General features: G+C 35.4%; 2 protein-coding genes across 6 annotated transcripts; both read left to right on the top strand.

The window, feature by feature from the left end:
• Nucleotides 1-2,035: 2,035 nt before the first annotated feature.
• On the top strand, nt 2,036-5,821 carry LOC109146637 (peroxidase 11-like). Its single transcript, XM_019294292.1, has 4 exons — nt 2,036-2,383; nt 2,516-2,707; nt 3,258-3,423; nt 5,301-5,821. The coding sequence occupies exons 1-4, from the start codon at nt 2,096-2,098 to the stop codon at nt 5,723-5,725; spliced, it is 1,071 nt and encodes a 356-aa protein (XP_019149837.1). The 5' UTR covers nt 2,036-2,095; the 3' UTR covers nt 5,726-5,821.
• A 6,599-nt stretch (nt 5,822-12,420) lies between these two features.
• On the top strand, nt 12,421-18,052 carry LOC109146826 (uridine-cytidine kinase C). 5 transcript variants are annotated; one of them, XM_019294491.1, is made up of 12 exons: nt 12,423-12,587; nt 12,670-12,709; nt 13,371-13,736; nt 13,974-14,088; nt 14,635-14,830; nt 14,912-15,025; nt 15,124-15,297; nt 15,380-15,574; nt 15,662-15,978; nt 16,633-16,756; nt 16,905-17,177; nt 17,599-18,052. In XM_019294491.1, the coding sequence occupies exons 3-12, from the start codon at nt 13,400-13,402 to the stop codon at nt 17,827-17,829; spliced, it is 2,076 nt and encodes a 691-aa protein (XP_019150036.1). In that variant the 5' UTR covers nt 12,423-12,587; nt 12,670-12,709; nt 13,371-13,399; the 3' UTR covers nt 17,830-18,052. The 5 variants fall into 5 exon arrangements, with proteins under 5 accessions (XP_019150040.1, XP_019150036.1, XP_019150039.1 ...); XM_019294494.1 differs by having other exon boundaries at nt 12,423-12,709; nt 15,662-15,784; nt 15,854-15,978; XM_019294490.1 differs by having other exon boundaries at nt 12,423-12,709.
• Nucleotides 18,053-23,004: the final 4,952 nt, after the last annotated feature.

Genomic DNA, 23,004 nt, shown 5'->3' with positions numbered 1-23,004 from the left:
ACATGCTTAATTGGCATGTCTGCTCTGCTGATTATTGTAGAACAATTTTGCATTCATTCTTATTCCGTCGTATTAGCGGAGTTAATTACCGATTTGGTCCCTCAACTATGAGAATTTTACTAATATGTTCTTCGACTTTCAAAATTTCTCAATTTAGTCCCTGACTATGCTTTTTTTTTTTTTTTTTAATCTGAAATGGTCCTAATTGTTAGACGTCCGTTAACTCGAAACCAAATTAGTAATTTTGCTATTGTTAAGGAACCATTTTAGTAATTAACTTTTGGAGAAAATGGTGCATGTGATGGTCGAAATGATTCATTGATTATAGTGAAATTATCAATTTGGTAATGAGTTAACGGATGTCTAACGATTAAGACCATTTCGGATAAAAAAAAAACATAGTCGGGATACTAAATTAAAGAATTTTGAAAGTCAAAGAGCAGATTGGTGAAATCCTCATAGTCGAGGGATCAAATCAATAATTAACTCTATTAGAAAGTGAGTTTAACCAGGTGTAAAAGCAATATTTTTCAGGGTGCTTTCTACGGGGAGGAAAAGTTTTTAAATTGAATTCCTAAGTGGGAACGATTTTAAAATTAGACAAAAGAAGGAAAAGGTGTTCTCATGAAGCCGTGTTATACATTTTTGGAATCCAATTTAAAATATGTTCTCCGATGAGTTTATGATTCTATTTTTCATACTTAAGAAACATAAAATTAAAATAAACCAAGAAACTAATTAGAAGTTCAGTGTTTGATACGCAATTCAAGTAGAAATTTCAACGTCAAACAGGGATGGATTATCAATTAATCCTTCTGTTAAAGCAGTTGGGAAAATACATGCTTCGGATGAACCCATTTTTTGAAGTCAAATGGTTTAACAAATAAAATACTCCACTTGATCACATTTTTTAAATCCAACATTTAGCATTATTAATCACTCAATTCCAACTTTGTAGTACTTAAACTTTACTTTAATTTTGAAGTAATACTAAAAATGGTTCTTGAGGTAGTTTTTCTCAATTTTGTCTTTAATCACTTTTGTGACCTAATGTAGTTCCATACTTGTGAGTTTTTGCTCAATATAGTCCTACGTTTGTTATTCCGTCTAATTGATATTAAATAAATGGACAATTTGATAATTTTAATATTTGCCTCTCATTTACCCTCTTTCACCCTATTCGTTTGTCACTCTTAATTTGTCATTATTTTCAAAATTAAGATCTTTCCCATTCTTAATGCCGTAATTCTCTATAGGTTCTTTAAACTATTCTCTACTAGCAAATGTTAATCATTTGCAATAGATGGGTTTTCCATGTTAGTTTATGAGAGCGAGCTAGTATTGAAATTACTAAACTGTCTCTATATTCAACACCAATTGGACAGAATAACAAACAGAGGACTACATTGAGTAAAAACACACAAGTCTAGGACTACATTGGGTCACAAAAGTCGTTTAGGACAAAACTGAAAAAAAACCACCATAGTCAAGAACTATTTTGGGTATTAACTCCTTAATTTTGCATGTACTGTATTAGAACTGTCAATACGGACCGATGAAGTGGGCTTCTTAGTCCTTCTACATAACGAGCCTAGAGTAGGTTGGCCCGCAGGTTGATCAGGCTAGCACATTCAATTTTTTAATATATTTTAAGGTAATATTCTAATATATATATATATATATATATATATATTTTATAAGGGTGCTAGAGTTACAGAATTGAAATTCATCCCCTACCTATATAAGGAGCGGGATGAGATAGGTTGGCCCAACGAGCAAAACCCGTTTTCAGGTATCTACACGCTAATCATATAGCAGGATTTGATTCAGCTGTGTGTTAATTTGGTGATTATAGTTTGATTACTCTCACCCACCCTGCCAACATTATATTAGTTACATCCTCTATTGACTCTCTACACATGCTTACAAGGTCTCATCAGCTTGCACAGTTGTACCCCAACAACGTAAGACAGTGAAAAACATCATGGGACTTTTCGGTCTGTCATCAATGCCTATATATACACTACAATTCTGACCCAACCATGAGACAATAATAATCCCTTCCCCTCCTCTTAATTAACCTAAACTAACAACAATGGCTACAACTTCATCATCATCTGCAACATCTTCCTTTGGTCTGAGGGCTTGCAAGAAGATGTTGCAGTGTCATTATTTCTGCATAATGGTTTTGGTTGTGTGTATGTTGTTTGGTCGCAGGTTAGTCCATGCAGAAAGTGATCCACATTTAACGTTGGATTACTACAAGAAAACCTGTCCTTCTGTGATTGGGTTGGTGAGGAAAGAAATGGAGTGCGCCGTCCTGTCTGATCCTCGAAACGCCGCCTTGATCTTGAGGTTGCATTTCCATGACTGCTTCGTTCAGGTCAGTTTAAGATTATTGTCAGGCTTGAAATCCTCAGAAAAAAATTGACATATTATAAGCTTAAAGTGTTAAATTAAAGTTGGTGGAATTGAAGTTTCTTGTATGTTTTTGTTGGATGTAAATACTAAATAGGGTTGCGATGGGTCGGTTTTGTTGGATGATACGGCGACACTAAAAGGAGAAAAGGGAGCTCCGGAGAACAAAGATGCATTGAAAGGGTTCAGAGTCATTGACAAGATCAAGAACCGGATTGAATCTGAATGTCCGGGGATTGTATCATGTGCTGACATTCTTACTGTTGCAGCTAGGGATGCAGTCGTTTTGGTAATTGATTCTAACGATACATATGACGGCTTTAGGACCTATAAAACAATTCTATAATCCTAACGTCACGACTTAAAAATAAGAAAGTGGTCTATTTGTCTCTATTTATTTTCAAGTTATGGTGTGATATCATGCTATGTGATAAAAGTTTTTAGTATATGATATGCCCAAGATTAATTGAGTTGGAATATTTTACTTCTTGGAGGAATCCCTAGCTAAATTGGTCGGACAATTAGCTAATTGGTAACAGCAAAGTTTCAAGTTTAACATACTCTGTCTGGGAGCTGTCTATGGGTCTTTTTAGCTTAAGCCAATCAGCTATTAGTAACCTATGCAGGTTTACCTACCTCTTTATGATTTTTTGCTGGCTAGAGTCTTAAGGTCGGCCAATAACACACCTTTTGGGTAACCGTTGTGGGCCTTTTCAATTCGTGAATCAATGAAATATGTTACTTTGCATCTTTAGGGTTTTTGTTTATGTTTTTGGTTTTTTTTTTTAATTTTTTTTTGGTGGTGTACTAAAAGTTGAAGAATGTTTGTTTGAATGTAGGTTGGTGGACCTTATTGGGATGTTCCTTTAGGTAGGAAAGACTCAAAGAATGCTGGGTATGAACTTGTTGAGACAAATATTCCAACTTCTGATGAATCCCTTGCCTCTATTATTACCAAGTTTCTTTCTCAAGGACTTTCCATTACTGACATGGTGGCTCTTTCAGGTAAGGGCCCTCTATCTATGTCCAAATATATACCATCTTAACATTCCTTATATATGTAGAAGATTTTTTTTTTTTTTTTTAGAGAACCATATACAACTATAATACAAGTTTAATTTATAAAATATTGTATATATGTTTCAGATTATTATAGTTCTAGAGTCATCGTTGAAAAATTCAAAATTTTTAACCATTTATCAATATGTTCAGGTTATTATAGTTCTTTTTTTTTTTGAGTGAAGGTTATTATAGTTCAATTCTAATGTTACTCCCGAAAAACATAAAGATTTTTACCCCTAAAAATGGTTAGAAACCTAGGATTTACAATTAGAAATGGTCTTTTAACTACTATGGAGATCTAAAAAACTCTTAGTTGGAAATAAGATTTTTCTAGGGTTTCTTGAGATGGTTGAAAATGTTAGAAAATTGACTTATTTCCATCCATTTTTCTGACTGGTCAAAAAAAGTGATTTGTAATTGATGAATTTCTAGTAGCTAATGTATGTATTGTGTTATGTGACATTATATGTTACTCCTTTGTAGATTTAGAATATCTAACAATCGGCTATAAATTCAAAAAAAAAAAATAATAAGTCACGAATTTAGTCCAATTAAAAAATCTCCAATACAAGTCTCACCAAATTATAAGGGATTTGGATCAACTTTGGTTTAAATAGCTTAATCAATCCTTAAAATGATGTGTACTCCAAAAATACAATTATATATGCACCAACACCCTTAGGGGAGCTATCAATCCCAATCGGATCCAACCAAGACTCAGTTGTATTAGTCTCATCCTGTGAAATACAAATACCAGCACATAATGCAAACATATACTATATATATATATATATATATATATATATATATATATATATATATATATATACTAGTCTTTTCTATGCGCGATGCGCAAAAACATATGCCCAATATTTATATTTTTAAAAATAACTAACAAATTTTTACTAATTAAAATCAATGTGAAATAAAATGTATTTAGTATATTAATCTAATATATAATGAATATATAATGTTTTACAAATATTGTTATAATTAAAGAATATAAGAAAAGATATGGTAGATTCATGTGCATGGTAAGTAACGGAAAAGATAACGAAGTTATAACGGTAAGGGTATTTTTGTCCAAAAAATTGTATAGTACAACTCTAAAAGCACAATGTACAAAATGATTAACATTAAAAATATGGACATAAATGAGGGATATAACTTTGATTGAGACTTATTTTGTTTTTAGATATATATATATATATATATATATATATATATATATATATATATATATATATATATATATATACATACTCAATAAGCTATCAACAATGCACCAAATTTCTAGTAGTATATGTCTTATATGACATTATATTTTCGGATCGAGCTACTCGAATCGACTCATCAACCGAAACTCATTTGTATTAAGTCTCATCCCACAAAACATTGTTGTAAAAATCGGCTTAGGCGGCCGCCTAGCGGTAGGCGCCCATAGGTCGAGGCCATTTAAGCCCTAGGCGACTTTTAGTCAGCCGACTGACTAGGCGCCGAGTTGGCGCTCAACTCGGTCCACTGGTTTCTTTTTGCCTGCTCGACTACGTACTACTCCTCTATATTTCTCCAACCATGTACTCAATTAACCATCTAATATGCATTTGACTAGTTTGGGGGTTATAACAGTCTAACAATTCCTAGCTCTGAGTTAGAAAAGTGGAAACAATATACTCGAATTATTCGACCGCCTAGGTAGCTCCTAGGTGTCCCCGAATGCCCAATTAGAGCCTAGCACCTTCTGCAACATTGCCACAAAATACAAATATCACTACAAAATGCAAAAAAAAATATATTCATGTATACTCTATATTTGACAGGTGCCCACACCATTGGGATGGCAAGATGTGTGAACTTCAGGAGCAGAGTATATGGAAATCTCCCATTCACACTAACCCAATCCTCCGACACATACCTTAACAACATCAAAACCATGTGCCCTGCTGTTGACGATGGACACAGCAACAACAATGAATCCGCCATGGATTATGTCTCTCCCAACCTCTTCGACAACTCCTACTACAACTTACTGCTAAAGAAACAGGGGCTCTTGAACTCAGATCAAGCACTGTATTCCACCTATCTCCCTGCCGGAACAAGCAAGCTTGTGGAGAAATACGCCGCCAATCCGGCGGCGTTTTTCGACCAGTTTGCAGAGTCTATGGTGAAGATGGGGAACATCACGAACCAGGAGACTTATAGTGATGGAGAAGTTAGGAAGAATTGCAGGTTTGTGAACACATAGGGATTTGTATGTGAAGATGCACATCTTTGGATTTGTGGTTTTATAAAGTATTAATTCATTTTCGTGGTCCGAATATTAAGTTTAGTATTAATATATGGTATCGAATTCGTTGTGGGTTAATTGATTAAAAGGGCTTATGCAGACTATGAGGTATGAAATAGATCGGTGTTTGGTATGACAAGCTTTTCTAGATTAAATTGAATTGAAATACTTAGAATAATGAGTAATGTTATTTTATTTTTGAGTGACGAAAGAAATTAAATTCACAACAATTATTTGAAGATGTGCACTAGATAAATACATTCTTATATAATAACCCGCAAATAACATAAGAAGAAATACTCTACTTGACCATTAAAAATTGTCATGGGAATAAAGATTGGTTGTATTAAAAATGGCATGGAAATTTTGTGCTTTAAGATAAAGGAGCTTTTATGGAAGTCAAGATTATTTTACTTGGCATCGCATCAAATTGCGTAGGATAAATTTTTTTTTTTTGACGAAATAAGAATCAAGAATATTAAATTGGAGCCTTTATGGAAGTCAACATTATATTACTTGGCATCGCATCAAATTGCGTAGGATAATTTTTTTTGACGAAATAAGAATCAAGAATATTAAATTGGAGTTCTAGAAGAGATTTATAGTCATATGAGTTAGGTTGTCCTTATCCCTGCAAACATCTCCCACTCTCAAAAATGGGTCCCACTTCCACATTATTCCATTTGCAAATCATCTACTATTCACACTACATCCCTACAAATCTTTCTCACTTTCAAAAATGGGTCCCACTTTTATTTTATATTATATATTATATTATAATCAGGGGCGGAGCCAGAATTTTTGTTAAGTGGGGGCGGAACATTACAACAAAAAGATAGTTTGAAAAATAAAATAAAACACTTAAGAAGTTATCCATAAATACTGTTGGATATAGATAAAAAAATAAAACACATCAAAACATTATAAAAATATTTATAACAAAATATGAAATATAATTAATTTGATATGATAATTTGTATGTGTGTAAAAATCTAAAGTAATTTTAAAAACTGACTCACTATTAATAATAGTGAAGCCATAAAAGTGTAGAACAAGCAACTATTAATAAAAATAGTGAAAGTCTACACTATAGCCATAGGAAGGATTTGAACCCGAGAACTCTCATTACATAACACGCATTCCTTGCCACCTGATCTGCCTCAACTCCTATTAAAATTTTATGTTTTCTTCTATTTATACTATAACTTGTACTATATATACATATATAGATACAATGTTATATATGGGGTGGGTGTGGGAGGAGTGGGGGCAGCTGCCCCCATTGTAACTCCGCCCCTGATTATAATAATAAAATAATAAAAAGATAAAGCAAAGGACCGCAACCTTGCTGCCTTGAATTACTAAAGTACAAAAAGGTTGTCATTTGGCTGTCTTTTTTGTACTTTGCAAATTTGCATTCCACCTCAACTTGTTATCATATAAAAAAATTAATAAGAAAAAGAAAACCACAAGCCATGTCAGCTTGCAAAGATGAAAATTGTTGGGATAACTTCAGCCTTAAACATGATTTTTATATGTGAAAGTCAGGAGTCCGATTTTTGGATAATGACTTCGAAAATGCAATGTAATTGTGTAGGAAAATATTGTTTTTATCAAATCTGTTATACCATTTGATGTGATTCGTTGAACTAAGTGTCACAATTACAGAGAGTCAATAGCGTCTCCACTGAGGTTCCATTGAAGTCCGAACCCACAACCTCCTATGTAAGAGTTCAACTTGGTACCATTGGACTACAAGGTCCTTGGTAGAGAATTTAGACATTAATTAAAAAAAAAAAAACTAATATACCATAAGACGTACGTTGGTTTAGGTGGATTGTGGACAACTATTAAGTTGTTTAAGCATGAGTCCATAGTTGAAAGTCAAGTTTACATACATATAACAACGCTCTTAGGTGGGACTTGAGTTGAGATATAGATATCAGTCCGTGAGATATGAAAATAATAATAATAATAATTAAAGTATATCAAAACATTGATGATAAGGCTATTGGTTGTGCCTAACACTAGGGCCCTCAACAGCACAATGAACAAAAAGGAAGTTGAGACATATCTTTATTTGGATTTGTATGTCAAGAATCAACAATGGAAAAAGGCACTGAATTTGTCCTTAAAATTTCAATCTCAACTTTATTAGGGAACTTTGTACCTTCCTTTCTCAATGCACCAATGAACAACTTACTTGCATTTGCCACATCAGATCAACAAATCTTTAGAAAAGATTGGGAAAATTTGGTGAGAAATTCTCATTATATCTTCAAAGTCCAATCATAGATCTACCTATATTATTATATTCCAACATTATGGTACTATAACTTCAAAAGGCATTTTCATGGATGAACACCACAACTTTGATTGATTGGTGGGTTATCTCTTTCCTACCAAAAGCTTATTAGTTTTTTTTTTTTTTTTTTTTTTTTTTTTTTTTTGAAGAAAACTTGCCGCTACTTTTCAAGGGGTGCCCGCACTTAGTAGATCTCATTTTTCTGTAATAGGCCGCAAATCACATAGGCAAGGTAAACTGCAAACTAAACTTAGAAGACCCTATGCGTTATGGATGAACTGACCAAGAAGAGGTTGATAAGAAGATTCATATTTTATTACACATCACTTTAATTAGATACTGAACTACCTGAAAAAATAAATAATACGAATAACATTTTTTAATTTTCGATACTAAGTAATGACATGCAAAAATGAAAAAAGAGTTATAAAAATTATGACCATCCAAGTCACTCTAATACAATTTGTTTTATTCAGAGAAGACCAAAACATTGCCCAAATTTATATATATGCATACAAAGAGAGATTCCTATTTCATGCTTGTGAAGCTCAATTCAATTGCTTCATTGGCCAAAATCTTGCCATCTTTAATGATGCTTTTTGTTTGGGAAAGGCTGGAATTATGATTAAAATAGTCAACTTTACATTTTATAATGAAAAAACACAACTTTATGTATTTATTTTTAAATTAAGAATCTAGTAATAATGACAATGTTGTACTAAAACAATACAAATAATTTGAGCAAATACCAATTTTAGTCTCATGAGTATTAGCAAAATGACAGTTTTAATTTGGTCTACATGTTTAATTTCTATTAATTTTCATCCACGACTATTGTTTTAGTACCAATTTTCATCCACAATTATTGTTTTAGTGCCAAAATTCATCACGCTGGTCACTCCTCCTTTTAAGACATGCCGAAATCTAAAATTTTAATTTCAACTTAAGATCCTAATTTGAACATTAATAAATGGATTTAAGCCCTAAGATCGATCACAATTCGCAGTTCTCCTCCTCATCCCATCTTAATTTTAGAAGGAAAACTGCGAAGGAAAGAGATCGATCTTAGAGCTTAAATTTATTTATTTATGCTCAAACGAAGGAAAGAGATCGATTAAAATACCATTAATAATTTCATATTTCAGCATGTCTTAAACAAAGAGGTGACCAACATGATGAATTTTGGGGCTAGATTAAAATAATAGGTGTGGAATTGTGGATGAAAATTGGTACTAAAACAATAGTCATGAATAAAAATTGGTAGGAATTAAATATGTGGATCAAAACTGTCATTTTGTCGTAGGACCAAAATTGGTATTTGCTCCAAATAAGTTTGTCCTATTTCCTAACTTTTTGAATGCTACTAGCTCTATTACATTGTAGTATTGTAGTATCTGTTCATATACTTTCTCAACCTACTGAAACACAAAGAGCTAATAACGCCTCCACTGAGGCTTGAACTCACAACCTTCCTAATGGAAGTCCAACCTGGGTACCATTGGACCACATAGTCCTATTTCCTAACTAGTTAACCAAAATAAAAAATAAAAAAATCATTGTAGTGTTCTAGTTATCATTTTCGATCATCTCAACTAATTTTAAAATAAAGATGAAAAAATAATCAATTTAACACTATTTACATTGAAAAATTGATATTAAAAAACAAACAAACAAACAAAAAGAAAAAATTAGCAGTGTTGTAGTGACCTTTCAAATTTTTTATTGAGAAAATGACACTTTCAAGTATTAATCCTTAGATTATAGAAAAATAATATTTTGATCATATTACTCAATTATACGTATTATTATTTTCAAAAAATTAAAATTAAAAAAAAAAACCATTTTTTTTTTTTAAATTTCAGAAGAATGTACTCATTCGTCCTTCATCCACAGTACATTCTTCTGATTTTTTATTTTTTAAAAAAATTTTAATTTTTTGAAAATAATAATTAAAATAACTTTTTATATATAATTTGACATTATGACATCATATTTAAGGGAAACCTAGAAGTAACCTGTAAAAAATGCCATTTGCACAATTTTTAAAATGTTAATGGTCTAATTGCACACTTTTTTTGTTCGATGGTTCAACTGTACAATGTGTAAAAGTTCAGTGGCCTACTTGACACATTTTCCTATATGGGTTATTATATTATAAAACTTTTCTTATATAATATATAAACAATTATAAGATACCGATTGATGGATTTAATTAACATGGATAGCCCGAATTACTAAACCCGATAATATTAAGAATAAATAAATGGATAACAAAATACGATGAATATATGTCACGCATAGTGTTGTAAGAAAATTATAAGTAAATGTAATGATTGAACATGTAAATAGATGTCCTAAACAAGACAATAATGATAATTTTTATACTAAAACTTCTTCTTAATTGCCCCCATGAGAATAGGGTGGGCGGTTGGATCTCCTTTGACCGAGCCCACACGTGTAGCGCACAAGGTGGGCACCCCGACCGAGGCCACCTCCCACCGAGGCTGTCCTAGGCCGAGGCCGCCCCGGGCTAGGGGCCACCGCTAGCGCAGGTCGCCTCTACCTCTCTCGGGTCGGGTCCATCTTCAATATATCCATCACAAATGTACCTTTTGTACGGTGTAAAATCATCATATCGTTCATATATTAAATTAGGAATTTAAATATGGTGTAATGTGTATAATATATATTATATATTTATTTATTTTGCATTTTGATTTCTATTTATTACCAAATTTAAAAAATCACTTCTTCTAATCTATTTTAATTACTTTACTTTATTTCTGAAATGCCAAAATAATTAATAATACTTTATTCACCCATCTCAATTTATGTATTTGATTTGGTTAACGAGGTTTGAATGATGTTATTTACAATTTAAATTTTTATATTATTTAATTTGGTGGTAATATATAAAAATTATATATTTAAAAACTGTATAAAAAATACTACGGAGTATTAAATATTTAAAAATCAAATTTATAAATTATAAAAAAATATTAAAGTAATAACCAAAAAAAATAGTCGAATGGACTAATACATATTTAAAAAAGTAAAATAAAACTGATACGATCCCACATCGGGTTCACAAGAAATTGTGGAGTAGTATTTAAGTTGGGGCTAAATCTCAGGCCAAGGTGTGGTGTTAAGGTTCAAAGGAAACCGAGAAAGAAAGATGACGTGATATTACGTCGTGGCGTGGAGAGGCAAACTATATTATGGGTAGTACCGCAAATTATATTGACTTAATAATGATTGAGAAATCTCATTCAAGACCACATGTCGTGGCGCGCTTACTTTCAGTAATAATGTGGAGATTTTAATTCATGCTGTCAATATTGAAAGTTTGGGTTTGAATTTGAGTGAATAGTTTTGGGAACGGATAAATCAAAAATCGAATCAACTGAACTATCCGTGTTGGCAATCTAGATTAGGCAAGTTTTACTGTGGACCGTGGTCTATGTAGCAACGTGAACCATGAAATATGTATTATTTTAGTTACACTTCAGTTTCATTTTACAATATTGCTAAAATTTTTAGTTTCATTTCCCCTCCACACTAGTTTCATTATAGCAATACTAAAGTAACATTTTTTTTTTTGAAAGGAAGTAACATTTTAATTCTACTATAATTTCATTTGACAATATACATTATTGCTTGAGCTATATTTTTTTGTTTCATTTTTGAAGTATTATTTTAATTGCACTTCAGGTCATTTGACGTTATTATGACTCTGAATTTTAGTTTCATTCTCCACGCACACTAGTTTCATTATAGCAATACTAAAATATCATTTTAATTGTTTAAAAAAAAGTATCATTTTAATTATATTACAGTTCCATTTGATAATAATGTACTCGCTTTTTAGTTTCATTTTCCGCACACACTAGTTTCACTATAGTAATACTCCGTACTAAAGTATGAGGTTTGGGGGTTCGACTCCACGTCTCCACCCATGTGAATGGAGCAGATCATTTGGCCAGTCCCCTACCACTTAGTGTGCGGACAGTAAGGACGGAAGATTGATCTTCTGACTATTGATAAAAAAAAAAATCATTTCAATTGTACTCCAATTTCATTCTACGATCATAGTATACAACTATACACAACGATATGTGGGTCATGGTCCATTGTATAACAACTGTCTGGATTGATGATTGGCCTGGATAGAGGTGGGCCATGAGCACCGCATTTATAGGCAAAATTTTCCGAGAGTTTTAATTGTGGTGGGTAAACAAACGTTATCTACAGAAGCAGTAATTTATTTTTACCAGTCATAAAAAAAATTATTGAACTTGTTTAGGAAAAAAAAAAAAAAAACTTGCCAATAAATATCCTCTTCGGAGTCCAGTCTTCCATGTCCATCTGTTTCTAGTCTGTGAAATCTGTAGTTTTCGCAACTCCGTGGCAAAACCTCCAGAATTCTCAATTTTCCAGGAAAATCCCTTTATTAATCTTTCCCCAAAGTTTAATCTTTGGTAATAAATTCAGAGAAATTTATAAAGATCAAAATAGGTAAATAAATCTTAATACACCGCCTTGGTCCCAAGAACTCCCCAAAATAGACCGCCTAAAGCTTGTATGCTTTTCTTTGCAGGACTAGAGCCCCACTGCCTGTCTACCCATTGTTCTTTTAGGTGGGGTTTCTCAGCCTTCTGCATTGGATTTCACTCTGATATTTTCATTTGATCTAAATGCTTCCTGGGTTTACTCTTTTTCTTCTGTTTTTCTTATTGTATTTTATGGCTATTGTCCATTTTCTTGTTTTATTTAGTCTGTTTGTGGTAGCATTTGATGAGCTGTGTCTGTTGCATTGAGTATATTTTTGTGTTGAATTCTAGTATGGGGCAATGCTGTTTTGCCTTGTTTGTTTGTGAATGATCACATTTTGATGCTGTTGAGGATTGTGTACTTGTGGGATTGTGCAAAATTGTCTTTTGGAACCTTTTTTTTTTTTTTTTTTTTTTTTTTGTAATCATTGTGATACTCTTTGTATCTGGATTTTGTATTGTTATGATTAGTACAATGAAAGCTAGCATCTTTTTAGTATTGGTGGAATAAGAGGAAACATTAGTCCTTCTAGATTTAGCTGTGTTTTTGTTCATTTCTGATGATATATAATACAAATCTATGATTTGAGTTAATCCCCCTCAAAATATTTTGAGCATTTTTGTGGATATATTATGAGATCACCTGCTATTCAAAAGTTGAAGATTTTAACTGGTCTTTAGGTCAATCTACCATATCATACTGCCACTTTACTTGCAGTTGATTCTGTGTTTTTTTCTTCTCTTTCAGATAAGAGTTTAGGATTATTTCAACTTTAGATGGCAAGGAATACTACTAACAATGGATCGACTCATCAAAAATCCAGTCTCTTGAAAGACCAAGTTCGATTGGTTAAGCGAAAGGATTGTGATCGATATGAGATTGCACCAATACCAGATAATTTGTCATTTGAGAAAGGGTTCTTTGTTGTAATCCGTGCATGCCAATTGTTGGCTCAGAAAAACGACGGGATTACATTGGTAGGATTTGCTGGGCCTTCAGGTGCTGGAAAGACCATGTTTACTGAAAAAATACTTAATTTCATGCCAACTGTTGCTGTTATTTCAATGGATAATTACAATGATGCAAGTCGTATCATTGATGGCAACTTTGATGGTAAGAAAGCATTTTACCATAAGTCTTATTGTAATTCCTTTGGAACAACTTTTCTACAATGTTCATTTGACAGTACTTTGCAATACAGTGATTTTTGTGTGGTTTCAAGAAAACATTTATTTATATCTTTCAAATTTGATGTCTTGTAGAGGATTTGGGATTTAAGTTTTCCATAGTGAAAGTGTAACTTAATGCAGTTGTTTGTATTGTTTCTGATTTTTTATATTTTTGAGACAGACCCGCGCCTGACAGACTATGATACGCTGCTCCAAAACATCCAAGATCTGAAGGTGGGCAAACCCGTTGAAATTCCAATATATGATTTCAAATCTAGCTCCCGAGTAGGATACAGGTTAAATTCCTTCATTTTGTATTCTGATGCAAACTTTTTTGGCTCGTGTAATTTATTGAATCCATTAGGGCTAAGTAATTGCAAATAGTATGAATGTAGCTTCTTAAGCTCCCATTATCGAAAGATGTGCTTGTATTCAATTAGCTCTAGCCTTTCACTGTGTCACGTGTTTTAGCTTACCTAAGTGTACTGTGGTCTAGTGGCACGAAGTGACTCTCTCATACGAGAAGTCATGGGTTCGATATTGACTCTTTGTGCTTCAGTAGGTTGAGAAAGTAGTTATGAACAGATATTGACTCTTTATGGTTCAATAGGTTGAGAAAGTAGTTATGAACAGATACTGCATTGTAACAGAGTCAGTAGTACTCAGAAAGTGTATTGTGACTTAATTGGTGCGGGTTAGGCTTCCAATTTCCGATTCATTTTGACGTTTACTATCTTCCCTTGAAATGCTTTCACGTGCTCCTTTCTTTTCAATGTTGGGGAATATGCCTCTGTATTCCATCAATCCACGAGTACGATCTTATGCCTCGGGTGCTGGTGCAGGACGCTTGAAGTCCCCGACTCCCGTATTGTACTTATAGAGGGCATCTATGCATTGAACGAGAAACTGCGGCCTTTTCTTGATCTTCGAGTATCTGTAACGGGGGGTGTTCATTTTGATCTAGTAAAACGAGTGTTGCGTGATATACAACGTGTTGAGCAAGAACCGGAAGAGATAATCCAGCAGATATCTGAAACGGTTTGTTTCCACATCATCAACTGAAACCGATTCATTCAAAAATTCCTCTCATAATGTTGTACGGTTTAAAACTAAATGCAGGTTTATCCAATGTATAAGGCGTTTATCGAGCCTGATCTACAAACAGCACATATAAAAATAATCAATAAATTTAATCCCTTCACTGGATTTCAGAGTCCTACTTATATTCTAAAGGTAATTGCGTTCCTCTATCCTTACAGAAACCCTGGAGTTACTGCTATATAAAAGTTTTTTTTTTTCATTGACGTTTAAGCTAATTTCATCCTCTGCAGTCTTCAAAGGAAGTGGAGGTGGAAACGATCAAATCGTTATTGTCTGAGGAACATACGGAGGGTATGGAAGAGACTTATGATATTTATCTTTTGCCACCTGGCGAAGATCCAGAGTCGTGCCATTCGTATCTGAGGATGAGGAACAGAGAAGGAAGATATAATCTCATGTTTGAGGTTTGCTTTAAGGACTTTTCTGCTTTGTTGAAATCTTGAGTTTCTGTTACAAATTGCAATTGTTTATGCATTTGAATTGCAGGAATGGGTCACAGATTCTCCGTTTATTATATCTCCGAGGATCACTTTTGAAGTTAGTGTGCGGCTTCTCGGTGGGTTGATGGCTTTGGGATATACAATGGCGGCAATCCTCAAACGGAGTAGCCATGTGTTTCGTGACGAAAGGGTTTGTGTTAAAATTGATTGGCTCGAACAGCTGAATCGGCAATATGTTCAGGTAGTCTTTAAATTATATGCCGAGGTTTTGTTTTATAGTTAATTCTTTGTTGGTGAAGTTACTAAAACCTTGAATTGATATACTAAGGTTCAAGGAAGAGATCGTTTGGTCGTAAAATCTATTGCTGATCAGTTAGGGTTGGAAGGCTCATACATCCCGCGAACATATATCGAACAAATTCAGCTAGAAAAGCTTGTGAACGAAGTTATGGTATGTTGTTGCTTCAACAACTTTGGTGCATTTCCCCTGCATCTTGCTTTTCACCTTATAATTTTGCAGGTATTGCCAGATGATTTGAAAACAAAGCTTAGCTTAGATGAAGATTTTGTGTCGAGCCCTAAGGATGTTGTACTTTCCCTTGCCTCAGCCGAAAGGTTGGCATTGAGAAACAAAAAGTCCCGAAGGTACAATTTTCTTCTCATCATCGACCATTAACTTATATAATGATACCGTCATTTTAACGTTTTGGCGGCTCTGGGGAGTAACCGATAATGGATTGAAGGTTGTTCCTTAATTTTCACTTTCTCCCCTTTTTCCGAATAAAGGGAAACTCAAAACTCGAAGCTAAGTAGACCTCCCGGCATTCTTGCCTCGGGTAATGTGAATAAACTATAATCTGCCTCGGGTAAGTGATGTTTCGATGAAACTTTTTGAGTGACGAGGGAAATCTGCCATCACGGCTAAGTAGACCTCCCGGCATTCTTGCCTCGGGTAATGTGAATAAACTATAATCTGCCTCGGGTAAGTGATGTTTCGATGAAACTTTTTGAGTGACGAGGGAAATCTGCCATCACTACCCGATGGTGTGCACTGGGTAAATCCCGTCTTGTGATCCTAACTGGCAAAGGATCACAAGGAGGTAAATCAGCCTAGGTTGCCCATAGTTGACCCGTTGACTGGCTCAAACCAAGAAGGCCAGGAAGCCACTCCCGCTGGGAGTGGAACATGTAACTTTGTGGTTACCAAGTCAACAGTTTGACCAACTTGACTGGGGTTGTTTTGTTTCGATGTAACTTTTTGATATCAAACTAGTTTGTTATTGACGTACATTTTTGCAGCGGGATGTCACATTCCTATTCAACACATAGGGACACAAACCTATCCAAAGTCGATGAATTTTCGACCACCGATCAGAAGCTTGATGACAGGGCTCTAGTCTCACAATCAACATTAGCAAACCAGGTGACGTTATGCACACTACAAGAGTCGAATATATTTGTTTATTGTCTTTAGGTACATTATTTTACTTGCTTTGCACCTCATTTTATCCATCCTATGTTTGTTATGTTTATTGGTTTCATATTTTTCCTCCTTCGTTTTATTCTGTTAGGGAGCTATTGCACAGCTATCGGAACAGATTTCTACTCTAAACGATAGGATGGACGACTTCACGTCTAGGCTGGAAGAACTGAATTCCAATTTAAGCAACCGACGAAGTTCCCCTCGCACCCCGAATATCGCTCAGCTATCTGAAACCGGCAATGGATCTGCCCCGACTTCTCACTTCATATCTAGTTTAGAGAACGGTTCCTTGACTGGATCTATAATGCCACACTCGTCTTCTTCTTCCCATATCGCAAGGGATTCCACTTTGACTGAAGAGGTATCCTCTATCCTCCTCGCGTTTCTTCTTAAACCCTCTTTTTCTTTTTATTTACAATTTGCTTGCTCGTGCAACCACCCATCCCCCCCCCCCCCCCCCCCCAAAACTGAGAAATGACGATTAGAGAATCGACTAGAAACCCAACAGGGTAGCTCAAGTAGCAAATGAGCTCTCTTTGTGGGGGAGAATTTCGGGATAACCCTGGTTCGATTCCCACAAGTGGCGATTCCTTTTAGGCCAGATCCTGTGCCTCCCGGAGCGAAGGGGAATTAGTCAGGTGGACCTGTACCGTTAAACGGACAGAGAAAGACCCGGACCACCTCGTGGTTTACACCAAAAAAAACAAAAGAGAATCGACTAGACATAGGAAGAGTATTTGTTTGCTTCTTAAATGATATGTCAACTCGTTCTTTGAAACCAGCTGTCGAACATTGCGCGTAGCCAACGCCAAATTATGCTTCAACTCGACAACCTTAGCACTCTTCTCCGCGAGAGGGCGGGACCCAGATCGCAACATCAACCGAGGACGAGGCGACACAGGTTAATATCTGAGCTTGACCACCCTGTCAAAGTATCTGCTATCTCTGCTCTCTCGGTTGCAGGCCTTGGCCTGGGAATCTTGTTTTTTCGGAGTTTTCGACACAGAAACTGAACATTCTTTCCAGTGATCTTTTTACCAATCTGGTGCTAACAGAGATCTTTACAGCCATTTTCTTGGACACCAAATATTGAGTTCCTTGGGGATCCTATGATTTAGTTGTTTTTGTCACACATTTTACAATCAATTCTTTATAGCACTAATATCATGATCCTATCAAAAACACTTGTACTACTCCTTTTGCACTAGTATAACAATTGTTTCTATTTTTGATTTATTTTTTTCTCCCACCCTTTTCTAATTGTTGATTTAGAGGCATATTTGAACTTTTGAAGGAACTTCATCTTGTAGCTCAAATTCATGATTGTTGTGTATCTTGAAAAATTTACTTTAAAAGAGTTTAAAGCAAAAAAAGAGAGTTAATACCTAAAATAGTCCCTCGATTATGACGTAATTACCAATTTAGTCCTCGACTATCATTCTTACCCAATTAAGTCCTCAATTATACAATTTTTACCCAATTAAGTCCTCAACTATACAATTTTTATCCAATTCAGTCCTTTGTCAATTTGACTGTTTGTTGACTGTCAAAAGTGGAAATAAAGTTGTAATTTTACAAGTTTTCTCCTTCCTCCTCATTTAGCAGTGCCAAACCATGTAGCAATAAACTCCGGTTGGGTTCTAAACCTGTCAGTATCGAAGTAGTGGTTATGCATCGGATAGTCCATGAATTTGATTTCCAACGATTTTTTGACGATCGAAATCTGATCGGAGTGTATTGCTGCATGGTTTGGCGCTGCTAAATGGAGAGGAAGGAGAAATCTTGTAAAATTATAATTTTATCCTGACTTTTGACAGTCAACAAACAATCAAATTAATACAGAGGACTAAATTGGATAAGAATTGTATAGTTGAGGACTAAATTGGGTAAGAATTGTATAGTTGAGGACTTAATTGAGTAAAAGTTACATAGTTGAGGACTTAATTGGGTAAGAATGGTAGTTGAGGACCAAATTGGTAATTATAGCATAGTCGAGGGACTATTTTAGGTATTAACTCCAAAAAAAATTTACTTTAAAAAAGAGTTTAAAATTCTATTTGAAATCAGTTAAATAGGAATATGGCAAATAGGACCCAGGTCTAAAATGGTGTCATTTTGCTTCAAAATGACTTTGGAACTTAAAATTAACAATTTCAGAATTGAATATTCACAATTTTAGATTTTAATATACAAAATTACGGAACGTAATATTCACAATTGCATAATTTTATATTTAACAATTTTTAAATTCTATATTAACAATTACAGAACTCTGTATTCACAATTTCATAACTTTATATTCACGATTAAAGAATTCTATATTCACAATTATAGAATATTCACTCGCTGAATCATTTTCAATATTTAAAAAAAAAAAATCATTGGATGAAGAAACAGTGTGACTCTCAGGCACCGATAGCATCGTTATTTTCACACGTTTAAATTGCGCGTCCATGGTATAACAATTGATTCGACTAGCCACCAGTTTTAGCCTAATTCCATTTATTCAACTATTATACTATGAACTAGAGTCCATCTTGCATTATAGATTTTGATTTAATAATTACTCCATATATTTTTAAAATTAACATATTATGCAATTTCAGTTAATAAATTATTTGAATTTAAATAAATTAAAAACATATTACTAAGTGCTAAAATATTTTCTTATTGTTATCTTTTTTGTTTTCCTTCCCTGATACTCCTCCCACTAATTTAGGAGTTTGTTGGATGGCTAGAATATAGGGATGAGTATTGTAGAATTGCAGATCATCTTGGAAATGAATATGAATTGCCATTTTTAGTTCATTTGTTCTTTGATTTGCATATATTTAAGTTTTCTAAGATTATGGGTGGTGGACGGCGGCGTAGAGGGCAACGGAGGGATAGAATTAGTGAACTTCCGGCAGATATACTTGACAAGATTTTGGTGTTATTGGCGACTGTTGAAGCTGCTAGACTTGCTGTTTTTTCTACCCATTGGAGAAATGTTTAGCTCAATCTCACAGAACTCGACTTTGGTTGTGACTTCTTTATTCACATTCTGGGAAAATATTACCATGACAAAAAGGAAGGCTTTGATAACTGGGCATCTATGGGGTTTTATGTGATCAACAATCTTCTCATGCAACACAAAGGACTTATTCGTAAATTTGCCTTCAGTTTTCCTTTTAGCGCTGTCAAAGAGTTTAGTTATTTTGACCAATGGCTCCCTTATGTCACACAAAAGGGTGTTGAAGAAATCCACATTAATGTTATGCGAAATCGTATATTCAAGTTGCCGGATTGCATATTTTCTTGCCTAACACTAAGGAGCTTGCCTCCAAAACGGTTGCCCGAGCAAGCTCATGAGCCACACATGATCACAATCCGGATTGATGATGAAGGAGCTTGAAGATTCGCGCGCAACTGATGCGATCATGGCGAAGGAGAGAAGAACAGTGTAGTACCAAAACCTACCCAAAAGCTCAAATAGAGGACGAAAATGGAGAAATTTCAGCTAAATATTTTGAATTTTTTTCAATAAAATTGCTGATATCGATTGTAGAGACTGAGAAGAGGGAGGGGGATGGGAGAATTGTATCGGCGGCAGAAGACTGAGAAGATGGAGAGAAATTAGGAAAGGTAATTAATAATTAATTTGATAAAAAATAAAAGGAAAATGAAATTACAATGTTAATATTGTTATTAACAGCTAAAGTGTGTAAAACCATTAAAGTCGATAACTAAATAGAGTACAAAAAGTCACTTAGAACTAAATTGAGTAAAATTATTATAATCGAAGACTATATTGGGTATTAACATTTTTTTTTTTTGAAACCAAACGAAAATAGCATTAATGACTTAGCAAACTAGAAATATAAGCAGGTGGGGCAACAGCTCACGAATCCGAGACGAGACAGTCGATGAACCAGTCGCCCGTGCGAACACATAGGCTACTCGATTAGCTGATCTCTTGACATGGCGAACAGACACGTTCTCAATGTCATTAGCAATTAAAAGACATTTCTTGACAATCAGACCTACATAAAAATAATCTAGAAAGCGAGAATTGAAAGCAGTACAAAAGTTTAAACAATATGTTTCGATGATTAAATTATTATGTCCTAAACCTTTTAACCAAGTAAGTGCCTCTTTGACCGCAACTGCTTCCGCCATAAAAGGATCATTGTTGCATTCTAGACGACCACTTCTAGCTTCCACGAAACAGCCACTTCTAGCTGCCACGAAACAGCCACCGTGACCGCGGACTACTGCTCCAAAGCCAACTCCATCCTCAAAGGTTGCCACGTCCATATTGCACTTGAAGTAATTGTGAGGCGACGGCGGCTCCCAGCTTACTGGAGAACCCAGTCTTTGTTCTCTCGTTCTTGTGCTCGAAAAGGCCTCCTTCCATGAAAGTTGCAACGCCATCACCTGTTCCCTCAACGTGTCCACATTCCGCTCCATGTTCCGCCATACCCGATCGTTACGTGCAGTCTAGACAACCCAGAAGATGGTCGTCATGTGAACTACTTGATCCGGATACGCCGATCCCAAAATGGAGCCCATGAGGCTTTGAATACATCGGCCTTGTAGAATGTCCACCACTCCCTACAGTCTGCTGGCCAACGTGCATTCGCAGAAGAGATGTCCCACTGTCTCCGCCAGACCATCACAAAAAGGACAGCCTCCTCCGATCCAAATCCTTTTTTCTTGAGGTTCTCTCTCACCGGCAACACACCACGAGCACATTTCCACAACAAGCTGCGAACTTTGGGTGAAACCGGCAGGCGCCACAATTTTTTCCAAGCTGAGAATGCAATGTTGGACTCGATACCCGTACTCGCCTCAGTGAGTAACTTATAGCCCTGTTTCACCATGTACAGTCCCCAGATATCACCTTGCCACCGCTAGGAGTCGTTGAGATGCGTATAGACTAGCGTTGCGAGGACCTTGCCAACATCATCATACTGGAAAATGTCCTTGAGGAGAACTGTATCCCACTGTCCATGGTCTGTTAATAGTCTGTTCACTGTTGCCTCTGCTAACTCCGGCGTACAAGGCGTGCTAAGAAAAGGATCGGTAGAATTAGCCAATCATGGCCAACCCTAGACTTTTGTTTCCTTTTCATTTCCGATCCGTCGAGCTGCACCTAGCATAAGAACCTGCTGTCCTGCCAAGATACTTCGCCATATGAAACTTGGATTACCCTCGATTCTTGCATCGAGAAAATCGCAAGTTGGGTAGTATTTAGCTTTCAGCAACTTACTAAGGACTCTGGGTGAATCATCAGTCTCCATCCCTGTTTGGCTAGAAGTGCGACGTTAAACTCGTGTAGTTTCTTGAAGCCAAGGCCTCTATGATCCTTGGACACGCATAACTGGGCCCAATTTAACCAGTGTACCCCTCTACTGCTCGTACTTCCCCCACCCCACCAATATCGATTAAACAATTATTCAATAGAGCCGCAAACACTGGCAAGCAATAAGAAAATTGACATAGTAAAAATCGGGAGTGCTTGCGCAATGCTTTTAAGTAGAACCCCATTACCGGCTTTAGAGAGAAATTTATGTTGCCAAGCCCCGATTCGTTCCCGAACCTTCTCTTCTATGTAACGAAAAGTTGTTGTTTTATTACGGCACAAAACCGAAGAAAAACCCAGGTAACGGCCAAGATCAGAAGATTCCCGAACCCCCCACACCCTCAGATACCACCTGTTGTGATTCGGCCAAAGTGTTAAAACTGAACATGGCATTTGATTTCTCGAAATTAATCCGCTGCCCTGATGCCACACTGTATTCCTCCAAACACTCTTTAACCTTTTGAGCTTCACAGCGATTGGCTCTGAAGAACAAAAGGCTATTATCGGAAAAAAAAAGAAGTGCGAGATGGACGGTGCACCTCGTGCCACTCGAACGCCGTGAATAGTTCCAGCCGCTTTCGCCTGTTGTAACAACAATGACAACGTTTCCGCACAAAGAATAAAAAGGTAAGGGGATAGTGCATCCCCCTGCCGAATGCCTCTGGTATTAACTTTCCTCCTCACAAAGAATAAAAAAGGTAAGGAGATAGTGGGTCCCCCTGCCAAATGCCTCTGGTATTAACTTTCCTCCGCACAAAGAATAAAAAGGTAAGGAGATAGTGGGTCCCCCTGCCAAATGCCTCTGGTATTAACTTTCCTCCGCACAAAGAGGTGCGAGATGGAC

Source organism: Ipomoea nil, unplaced genomic scaffold (genome assembly GCF_001879475.1).
Source record: "Ipomoea nil cultivar Tokyo-kokei standard unplaced genomic scaffold, Asagao_1.1 scaffold1936, whole genome shotgun sequence".
Lineage (NCBI taxonomy): Eukaryota > Viridiplantae > Streptophyta > Magnoliopsida > Solanales > Convolvulaceae > Ipomoea > Ipomoea nil.
The sequence above is the reverse complement of the archived record's forward strand: the minus strand, read 5'-3'. Positions and strand labels throughout refer to the sequence as shown.

Coding starts and splice junctions, on each gene's coding strand:
- LOC109146826 (XM_019294491.1), top strand. CDS start 13,400: ATGGCAAGGAATACTACTAACAATGGATCGACTCATCAAAAATCCAGT. Junction 13,737..13,973: donor CATTGATGGCAACTTTGATG/GTAAGAAAGCAT, acceptor TTTTTGAGACAG/ACCCGCGCCTGACAGACTAT. Junction 15,298..15,379: donor GATATAATCTCATGTTTGAG/GTTTGCTTTAAG, acceptor TTTGAATTGCAG/GAATGGGTCACAGATTCTCC.
- LOC109146637 (XM_019294292.1), top strand. CDS start 2,096: ATGGCTACAACTTCATCATCATCTGCAACATCTTCCTTTGGTCTGAGG. Junction 2,708..3,257: donor CTAGGGATGCAGTCGTTTTG/GTAATTGATTCT, acceptor GTTTGAATGTAG/GTTGGTGGACCTTATTGGGA. Junction 3,424..5,300: donor TGACATGGTGGCTCTTTCAG/GTAAGGGCCCTC, acceptor TATATTTGACAG/GTGCCCACACCATTGGGATG.